Here is an 11672-nt window from a genome sequence, read left to right as displayed (position 1 = left end):
TTATTACTGTAAATCACCTATATTTCGCGAGTACTTAATTTCGCAAACTCACCTCTTAAGACTTAGTAATTATTTATAATTACCATATTATATAACGTAATATATGCTTCCTGGTCTCAGCATCCAATGATATAAACAGCCAAGGCAAGCTTATCAATAATTATTTATTCGATTCGCTCTTTTTTTTTTTTTTTTTTAAATATTTGGATGTATTCAATATTCAAATAAATAAATAAATAAATAAATAAATAAATAAATAAATCAAATAAATAAATAAATAAATAAATAAATAAATAAATAAATAAATAAATAAATAAATAAATAAATAAATAAATAAATAAATAATAAATAAATAAATAAATAAATAAATATAAGTTGTGTTCGTTTGAAAATTATCTAAGAAATACTGTCAATAAAGTAGAATAAAAACCCTGTGTTATAATTAAATTTGTGTCAAATTATGTTTGAAGGGAACGGTGTTGAGAACGGGCACCTGCTTTTATTCCGGAAAATAGCATACCGCATGTTTGCTGTTGTTGGGCCAGAGTTTAAACCATCCCTCCGACCGCTTGGCAGCCATTTTGAGAAGAAGACTGACTGGGAAATCAAAGATTAAAATTGGCCAATTGAAGCATTTCAAGGCACGTGGTTGCCTGGAAATTAGCGTCTTTTGATGCCAAAATGTTTCCCATTCCACCAGGTATAATGACTTATGGGTTAAGTTTCATAAAAATATCACATTTTCAGTGAAAATATCACGTTCCTTTTACAGCGAATATCACTCACTCAAGCCAAAACGCCATATTGCATTAGATATTTCGCCTACTGCATAATTTATCTCTTCATGTTTCAATAAAGGGAAATAGTTTAAACGTATGAGATGTGTTTATTTATCGTTATGAATTTACGATAAAATGAAAAGTTGATGCCATTTTTTGCTAATCGTGACGATTTTCATGTTTTGATACTAGGCTAGGCCTAGTTTGTGTTGTTTGTAACGTCTTCGCGAAATGGTTAGTTAAATAATCTATATTTGATTGTATGATCTGTTTATTAAATAATATATGTATGTATGTTTCTATTATTAAGAAAATAACTTTTTGGAGTTATTGTGATAATGGTCAAATTGACTCGATGAGTAAACAGGATGATAACAAAAAAGCACATGGTCGGGCTTGTATTTACAAGTGGAAACGTCACTCACGTGACCTTCATGTCAACACAATTAACTTCAGATGCCCATATCTAAACCCAAATTTCTTGATAAAGATACAAAATTTACAAATATCTGTTTTAAAACCTTCATTTCAAAGTTTTAGACATGCAAAAAAAAAAGAATTAGACATGAAATATTTTATAAAATGCTTTGCTTTCAGCAGTGATGTTCTTTGTATCACCCTTTCTTTGAAAGAATTCTTGAAATTTTCAAAGAAGTAAAACCAGCTTAGAACCTTGATGGTTATGAGTGAAAAGACAAAAATACAAGTTTACAAATTCTGTCATTTATAGTATTCCTGTGTTATAGACCTGTAATAATAATACTTAATTGTATTTTCATATTAAAAAAAAGTTTATATAAATATGGTGTTACATTTGTCAAAAAAAATCCAACTAACTGTTCTATTCAAATCATACCAAAAGTCCATTTGCATGCTCTGTTAGAATGCTGTTTGACTTTGATATCATGGAATTACATCTTGAATTTGATGTTAAAAAGTTCCACGACTTTAAAATTTGCTATGTTCTATAATGAAATGTGTAACAGTTTATTTTTGACTGTCATCTATAGATTTTTTTCTTGTGAATTCAAAAACACATCTGCTCATTCTGTGTATATTTTGCTCACAGATGAGTGATTTACATTAGATTTTGCTCCTTTTTAGAATAAAATTTGTTATAATGCAGACATCGCGGAAGTTGAACAAATGGTCAGACATTCGGACCGGCAAAGACTGAGTAAGCGAGACCGAACAAGATTTTGCCGGACCGAACATACATGTGAATTTTTGAAGAAAACATAAGTTTCTGCTATTAGTATCCAGACAGCTGTTTTCATGATTATCTTATGCAGATTACGTTTTTGCACCTGTGTAGGTCCTTCTGAGACGTCATTTCTACCAACTTCTGGTACTCAATAATTGCTGGCCGGTCGGTCCAGACCGGATCATAAAATAGGCGGTCACAGGCAAATTTGGTCGGACCGGCAAATTTCGCGATGTCTGATAATGATATTAAATGAAAATGGACACCTACAGAAATGCAAATAAATTCATATACATCCATATCATTTATTTCATATAATCAAAATATAATTTACATTACAAAATTGCATAAATTATGATAAGATCTTGATTAGATCCTTCCAAGATTGTTTAGCTAGACTCAACATGGAGTACTCTATGAATTACTTTTCAAGGCTTGTGAATTCTCAATCTGATTAAAATACAGATCCATATAATCACTCCGTTCAATAGAGGATCTGACAACATCCCATTAGGGGTGATGTTCAGAACTTCAGATGACCTTTATAACACATGTACTTAGATAAATTGCATTTTCTATACCTGCTACATTAATCTAAAGCACCATTTTGTCCCAGTATACATATACATTTAGCATTAAATGGCGACCGTAATTTGTTGGCTATTTGAAAAGATCACCAACCCTAGTGATAATAAGGTTAGGATCTGTATTTCAATCAGATTTGTGAATTCTAAGTCTCTAGACTTTTTCTATTATATTGTATCTATTCCATGGTGAGTGATCAAGATCCCTTCATTAATTATATGCAAAAAAATTTGGGAAAAGATATTACTATTTAGTGATGTAAATTATAGTCATATGCATGTAAATTAATAATATTGGATCTTATTTGTGAAAAACAAATGTTTTTGGTAAAGAATTTAAGTGATTGACATTCTTTCAATCGCCAGTCCTTAATCTTATATGGGTACAGCGAAATACACGTTTCCTGTGTAAATATATGGCATTTATATCTATAAATAGCTTGAAAAAATTTCATTTTTTTTTCACAAGTTCAACAAAAAGGAAGAAATTCAAACCCTTGAAATAAATTACTTGTTCATCATGCAGTCATTCCTAACCACCAGATTTGTCGCCTCTTTTTATGTTTTGCTTTTGAATGTATTTGCTTCCTATAAAGCTACTAATCTTGCTTTTGTGGAAAAAAGAGGTACTGGTTCTCTTAAGCACTACAGTACCTGGTAAATCAGTCACTGTGTTGTGAACTTGTGGTATATTCAAGAAAAAGTATTTTCTAATAGTTGGTTGCATCTTTAAAATTGATTTTGTTGTAAAGTTTGTATCGGACTAGCAAATTATAACACTACACATATATTGTTGTCATCATGACATAAAAAAGTTTTATTTCTAAAGGAAGTCAGATAAGTCACTGATGATATGAAAAAAACAACTTTCAAACTTAATTAAAAAGTTACTAAATACCTTGATTGTATATCATTATAAAAAAATATACTTTAGCATTTATGAACTTGTTCATATGTTATTGGTTTAAAATAAGAGACAAAGGAGGGTTGTTTGAATGGTAGTTGAATGTGACGTTTCTAATCTATAGATTTCTTGCTATTTGAAGGTAAACGATACTACCTTTACTGAAGTAGACAGAACCTACAGACATAGAAGGGAGATTATTGTCCAACTGAAGGGAGATAACTTGATTTTCAATTAAGGGGAGTTAATTATCAAACTAAAGGGACATAACTGTTGATTTTCAGATGGTGATGAGGAAGTGGCAGAAATTTAATTAGCTTATACTTCAAAGATATTTTCTTGTTTTATTGAAGGTATAACCAGAATCATGAACCAACAGTTGAGTTCTAATGGTATGTACCATTCTTCGTGCAGTTTTCATGACCATATGTGACCAATGCACTCTCTGGATGGGGTTAGATTTAGGGTGAACTGTCCCAACCCTTTTGTCTTAGTTTTGTGTTTAGCATTTTGTGGTAAAATTGCAAGTTTTTTTTTCTGATGCAGACAATTATTAAATACTAATTAAATATGTATATTATACTATAAATAGATCAAATTGAATTTTAAAAACACAGAAATCACACATTACAAGATTTGTTTACTTTTTGATAAAGTAAGAAATTCAAATATAAATAAATTTGACTAAGAAGAAAAGCAATAAACCAGATAAAGATTAACAAAACACACCTGATTCTTTAAAAAATTACGGTGCATATTTCTTGTTCACAGACTTGAGCTTCAAGATGATGATGTTCACAATGAAAAAATTTGATAAACGTTTAAGAAATAGAGTAATTTTATATCGTGATAAATTCTACAAATTTTGATCAGATTTGATTCCTTTCTTAAAAGATATTGGACGTAGCTGATACTGTCTTCTGCTTTTCTTTAATTTAGCCGTCTCCAACAGAAAGAACAAAATCTTACAAAACAAGATCAAATTATCTTAATGCTTGGTTCCTCTTGAGGAAATCTGGTTGCTTGCTACTTGTAGTTGAATGTATGCCTGCTGATGAGTAAAGCTGTTGGTAGTTGTGTGAAGTTGTGTCTCGTCGTCTCTGTGTCGCTGGTATTGATGGTCACTGCATTTTCATTATGGTCAAAATTAAATGAAAGGATGGATATGGTGAAGAATTGATCAGAGTTGTCTGTTCCTGAAGATAAGAAATTGGAGCTGTGTTGTATGGAGTTACAGGCCAGATTAAGTGGTTTAGAAGGGTAATCTGTTGGAGAGCTTAATGGTGGTTGTATGCGAGATAAAATAGCTTCTACAAAAACTTTGGTTTCTGGCTTGGGGCGTCGTGTGGAGATTGAGTGGTTTTTGGAAATGGTGTATCATAATTATGTGGCTTATTGGTTTGATTTGGAAGCAAGACTGTTGAGGGGAACCAAGCTCTTTCTTGATTTTCAGGATGTGATAAGAAAAATAACGAACCATAGTCAATTTTATGTAAATTAAAAGTCTTATAATGACGCTGAAAATTGAAAGAAAAAAAACAACAAAATGTCAAATGTAATATCTAAAAATCAATATAAACCTATTTTAATCTATTGATAAATGTTGGTTCTGTAGTTTAACAACTATTTAGTATTTTTCATAAATAACAGTACAAAGTACAAATGCTAGTGGGCAGACTATTTGACCGATGCGGTGTTATTAATTTTCTTTCGTTTTAAATTAAAAACCAAATAAAACTCCATGAATTTGTCACTAATCTTTAACAGTAGGTATATTGTCTGCAGCTAAGCTGAAATGAACAATAATGCATTAATTAAAATAAATTCAAATGATGTCCTAAACATCTAGAGAGTGCTCCACACATGCCTTGTAACACTTTTCACTACTAAATCTGTTAAAATGTTATAAACCCTTCTATTTCTCATTCTTTATATTAAATCTATTGTTAATATTTATTAGAACATTTATTCTATATATACTCTTCTATCCAAGCATTTGTCAGTCAAAGTATCTAAAAATTAAATGTACTGATGTACAAATTGAAAATAACTTACAGTGGGAAGAGAGTAAATTCTGAAAATCTGATATGGGATGAGTAAATTCTGAAAATCTGTTATGGGAAGAGAGTAAATTATGAAAATCTGTTATGGAAAGAGAGTTTATTTTGAAAATCTGATATGGGACGAGTGAATTCTGAAAATCTGTTATGGGAGGAGAGTACATTTTGAAAATCTGTTATGGGAAGAGAGTATATTTTGAAAATCTGATATGGGACGAGTGAATTCTGAAAATCTGTTATGGGAGGAGAGTACATTTTGAAAATCTGTTATGGGAAGAGAGTACATTTTGAAAATCTGATATGGGAAAAGAGTAAATTCTGAAAATTTATACTGAATCAGTGTAGCTTTATGGATACATTGCGTAGGGCTGCTGTTTTCTAGTGGATAAGGTGAATGCCCCAACATTTATCAGAAGCTACTCACAGCTGAAAGTTAAGAGTTTTAAGTCCATGTGGGGCAGTTATGTACTGTAGGTTGGTGGTTTTTATCTGGGTATTCCAGCTTTCCCTCACCTACACAACTTGGCATATCCTTAAATCTCTCTGGCTATCTAGATTATAGGACAGTTGGTAAACAAAACAAATCACTCAATTGCTAAATTCTATTATGGAAATAATTATAACTAGCTAGTAAATCTGATTCCTTAGAATGATTAACTCCTAAACCAGTAGAAAAGTAAACTGGTAGTAGTCTATATTGGCAAAAATATATTTGTGCCTCTTCAAAAAGGAGAGGTAGTGGCATTTTAAACATGACTAAGTATTGTCTTGTCTTGCTCCATTCTTGATGAAATTCTATATACATCAAAATAACACTTAACAGGTACTGTATATTTAGGAATTGTATTGTGGTTGCATCAAATAGAATTGGTGGCATTTTAAGAAGCGTATATGTAATTAAAGTGTCATGAAGTAATGCTTTGCTTTCTTAATAAATCTTTTCACTTTCAAATATTCTTGTAATGGTTTACATATATAGTTATAAACTTATGAGTTAGAAGATCAATTAAATCATTTGAGAAACAAATAATTATCATGGTTTAGGTTTTTGAGGTTGATCCTTTTTGATTAGTGAGAAATTCAATATGAATCTCCAACAATGATTTAATATTTAGCTTGCAAGAGGAAGGTAAAGGGGCCGGGGCGGATGGTGTGCGGTGGGGGTGCAAAAAATATAGGGAGAGGGGAGATAATTTAGAACACTTGTTTGGATGGAAGTGTATATATAATATCTTCTTGTCAATTAGAAATTGATCAGCAATAATTTAATGTTATTTATATATGCATTAAATACAGAAATATAAAGATAATTTTCATATTGATGTTAATTAATAATTGTTAATTATTGTTATTATTATTTTGAAAAAAACCCTATTTAACTTTAAAAAAATTTATAAGATATCTGGTAAAATGAATTTTATAACATGTGATTACATACAGGATTGTGTGACTAATTTCTATGAAATCTTTCTGTGTATAAATAACAATTGTAAAGTTCTGGTGATACCTCTGACTTTTGTAGTATATAACGGCAAAAGTGAGTGATTCTCCTTCCAAAGATACTTTTTGTGATCCTACGCCTTAATGTTGTAATATCAATTTTATTTTTTTTTATGAAATTTTAACGGATGATTATTGTTTGGTTTGAAGTATTTACATATTTATTTAGATTGATGATTATTGCAGTATGATCATGAAAATATCTTTCAATGTTTGTGTTGTTTTGAAGTCTAGAAACAACTTGATACACTGGGTGTAGTGAGATAGAAGTCTAACTTTTGTGTATTTTGACTTATAAAGCCAGAACCTCTTTTTATACTATTTGTGTGTATAAGCCCTGCTTTATTTACTGTTGTAGTTTTAGATGGTGAGTAGTGTTTATTTTGAGTTGTACTTTTATTTACAGTCTTTAATGCAACTTTAATACTCTCCTCTCCCAAGATAGCTGCTACTCTCTTGGCAAATCTACATGTAAAAGTAATCGATAACTGAGAGTTACTCTCTTGGCAATTCTACATGTAAAAGTAATCGATAACTGAGAGTTACTCTCTTGGCAATTATACATGCAAAAGTATTCGATAACTGAGAGTTAATCTCTTGGCAATTCTACATGCAAAAGTAATCGATAACTGAGAGTTGAAAGGAAATATTTGTGATCAAGTATTGAAAGATGAGTTTTCCAGATTTTAAAGAAAGTAATAGTGATGTGTAGTACGTATATACTTGTGGTAGTGATAGTGATCTAGAATACAGTCTAATCCAAGGGAAACAACTCTTGTTGTCCCCCCAACATCCCGTCCCAAAGTCACAGTTTGGTAATAATATTAACACATGAACACTACCCTGTATATAATGAGACATTAAATTGGAAGACAAATGATGATCGACCTTAAATGTCCAAAAGATCTTGTACAAAAAGCTTTGTATATATACGATGGTGTGTTATTTCTCTAGGGTAGTGACAGACAAGGCTTTGTAGTTTGTGTTCTTGTTGAGTTCCACTATATTTTCTCAATATATATCAATAGCATTGGACCAGTAAATCTGGGAAAACTACAATCTAGCTACCATTGTTAATAGCAGTTGTCTAATATTATAAGTGATTGTTCAATGATATATATTGATAAACTAAAATTATTTGTTTATACTTTATCAACTCTGCTCAAACTTAGGTTACTTATGTTTTACCGTTATGTAAAACAGGGATTCCCATTGTCATTTGTCACAGTACTGTTACAGGGCTTCCCTGTTGTCACTTGACTATTTATAACACAGGGCTTCCCTGTTGTCACTTGGCTATTTATAACACAGGGCTTCCCTGTTGTCACTTGACTATTTATAACACAGGGCTTCCCTGTTGTCACTTGACTATTTATAACACAGGGCTTCCCTGTTGTCACTTGACTATTTATAACACAGGGCTTCCCTGTTGTCACTTGACTATTTATAACACAGGGCTTCCCTGTTGTCACTTGACTATTTATAACACAGGGCTTCCCTGTTGTCACTAGGCTATTTATAACACAGGGCTTCCTCATTGTTTCAAATCTATGATTAGATTTTATATAGTTAAGGGTTCACCCCATTGTGTCTCCCACCCTGATGAGAACAAGCATATTGTATATATATATATAGTTCTATTGTAGCTCTGCTTGGCACTAACCTATGGTTCCCAGTTCTCACTGCTTTTAATTGTTGTCTTGCTGCTTCTTTGATTTGTTCACCGCCTGCATGAATGTTAAAACCAGTCTTTGTTATTGTAGAGTTATCTACTCTTGATCGGAGGTATTGATTGTAGATCGGTTTGTGAAAGTTATGTGATACGTTTACGAAAAAATTGTTTTCAACCACATACTGGCTGCAATCAATACCCAGCCCCGATTTCTCGAAACAAAAAAAGATGTCAAAATGTAATTCTATAATGTAAGTCATGATCACATCGTTATGGAACTTAAGAAAAAAATGACTGAAGCGTGTTATTGGCATTAATTGTTTCTGGAAATGGGAGTCTGGAGTCTTTGAGTACATATATCTACATTACAAAAAACACACTATCCTGTTGTTCCTTTTTTACCTCATACTAAATTCAAATTCATTCATATTTACAAAGACTCAATGATAATAACAATTCATGAGCTTCTTTACCTTTCGTATAATTCTGTCAAATGTATGACAGGAATAGTGTTCAATAAAGTCTGTATTAATGATGAAAATCATATTCCAGTAGTCATTTGATGACCTATTTGGTCTTACTGTTTATAAAGATGGCTAAGAAATGGCTACAAAATGGTGAAATGTATTGACTTTATATATAGCTACATACCTGTAAAATAACTACACATATTTTATGAACGGTGATTTATTAAGCTGATTTGCCTATGTTATATGTATGGTGCCTGGGACTGCAGAATGCCCTTTATCTCTATCTGTTCCAAGATTTTGCTATAAAACTGAATATAAGATAAAATGCTAGTCATTTTCATTTCTGTGATACATTTTAGTAAATCTGAAAATTCTCTGTCATTATCCAATCCATTTGTAGTAAATTATACAGAAGTCAGAGTATATACCTTAATCCATAATAAGGATTGTTGGGACCCAATATATAGAGTTATTGCCCTTTGTTTATCCAAAAGTTTGTCTTTAGATACTAATTCCAATACACCAATATCATGCCAGCTTATGACACTGTGATTGTCATCTAATGCAAACAACTGTATGGCTAGGTTGTACAGAGAAGTGGTGTTGCAGAATATGGATTAAAATTTTGTTTGAAGATGTCATATCAAAATATACTGTGTCTTGATCACATGTATATCTGTATATTGCTGTAATTATGTTAACATTACACTAAAAAATGCAGGTATTAACAATGTCATTGGTTTATAAAGTCATTTTCTTACAAATCATTGGCTCTTAAAAACAGCCTGATATGATAAAAATTGATATACCAAAGATTCAGTTAACAAATTGGTTTATGTGTTAACGTGGATCACCTATGGTCAAGGTATATTGACCTTGACCTTGATTATATGTGTTGATCACCTTGGGGATAGGTATATTGACTTTGAGTACATACATGGTATGTTGACCTTGAGTATATGTGTTGACCTTGAGTATGTGTGTTGACATTGTTTCTTTCTCCTTACAGGTCAGACCCCCATGTTTCCACCATACACTCCGATCCCGCCTATGCAGCCAGAGCAAGGATTCGGCGACAGTAAGTCACTTGTGTTAACAAAATATATCATGATTTATGACTCAAGCTAAGACGTAGGCTGCAATAAAACTATGGTATCCATGCCAGCCAGTAATCAGCTCTCCATCTGAGTCAATACTAAGTTTTAGCTCATTCACCCCTGAAATTTCATAATGGACTACTCTTTTACTTAGAAGAGTACAAACATGTCTTCAGGAGTGGATGTCTTGTGTATGGAGACTGTCCATCTTCAAAATGAGGCTTGCCCTTGATTAATCAACAATGACAGTTTAGAATAACATAATAAAATATCATAGTTCAACCTAACTATGCATGTCAACAATTCCTTGCCCGACATAATTCTATTTTTTAATTATCTCAAATGTATGATGATGTTTGATTCACCCCCTAAAGTCACTTTGGGTTCTTTTAAGACAATGACTAGACCAGTCCATTATGGAAATTCAGTGATGATCATTGCTAATTTCTATGTAACATTTTACAGATCCACCAGTGCCACCAATACCACCAGTAACTACCACACCACCCGACGGCTCGGCTCCTGTTCAACGTCTCGCTGACTTTGTCTGTCCACCACGACCCAACCATGGCACAGACGGAAAACCAATCCTTCTTAAAGCCAATCATTTCCAAGTCCGCATCCCTAAGGGCTTCATTCACCACTACGACATCTCCATCACTCCCGACAAATGTCCACGTCGTGTCAACAGGTATGGAAGCAATAGTGGGCAAATGGTTTTTGTTTACAACATTACAACAAGGTTGTTTATGACAAGAAAAATGGTTTGTGTTGATGACGTGATAAAGGGAATTTTTTCCAAGGTGACAAATCAGATATATTTTCTAGGTGACAAATGGACTTTACGAGACAACAAATGGGATTTGTTTAGAAGATGATAAAAGGGATATGTTTTCCAGACAACAAATATGAATTATTTACGAGACGACAATGGCAATTTATTTATGGGAATGGCAAAGGGGTTTTGTTTGCTGTGTCAAATAAAGCAACATTGATGGATTGACCGCTCATTTTCTAATCTTTCTGAAAGTCTTGCATTATGATTTAAGAATCTCATATCACAAAGGCATTTTACATGCTTTAAAATGAACTGAAATGTTCAGCAATTTAATTCCTTTTTTTTTGCGAGAATAAAAAATATATCAATTATTAATTGTACAATAACTCAAAACATTGACATAAACTAAATACTATCTAATTACCAATACCTTGCAAGGTTATTAATGATCTGTGATCACTGTTCACACAACATTGTATACTTTGTTAATAGAGAAATCATCGAGACGATGGTCAATTCATACAGCCAGAAAATCTTCCAAGGACAGAAGCCTGTATTTGATGGCAGGAAGAATCTGTACAGCAGAGAGCCCCTTCCTATAGGTAGAGATAAGGTGAGGTCTTA

General features: G+C 32.2%; 1 protein-coding gene across 1 annotated transcript in view; it reads left to right on the top strand.

Annotated features, from left to right (window-relative positions):
* The first annotated feature begins 556 nt into the window (after positions 1–556).
* The window catches only part of LOC138308470 (protein argonaute-2-like), a 47077-nt gene continuing 35961 nt past the window's right edge, over positions 557–11672 (top strand). The window contains 6 exon segments of the mRNA XM_069249453.1: positions 557–700; positions 3825–3863; positions 7054–7068; positions 10183–10251; positions 10736–10961; positions 11541–11661. Coding sequence (XP_069105554.1) covers positions 682–700; positions 3825–3863; positions 7054–7068; positions 10183–10251; positions 10736–10961; positions 11541–11661 — 489 coding nt within the window. The 5' untranslated portion in view covers positions 557–681.

Source organism: Argopecten irradians, chromosome 15, assembly GCF_041381155.1.
Source record: "Argopecten irradians isolate NY chromosome 15, Ai_NY, whole genome shotgun sequence".
Classification (NCBI taxonomy): Eukaryota; Metazoa; Mollusca; class Bivalvia; order Pectinida; family Pectinidae; genus Argopecten; species Argopecten irradians.
Note: the sequence above shows the minus strand (reverse complement) of the source record. Positions and strands in the feature narration are given on the sequence as shown.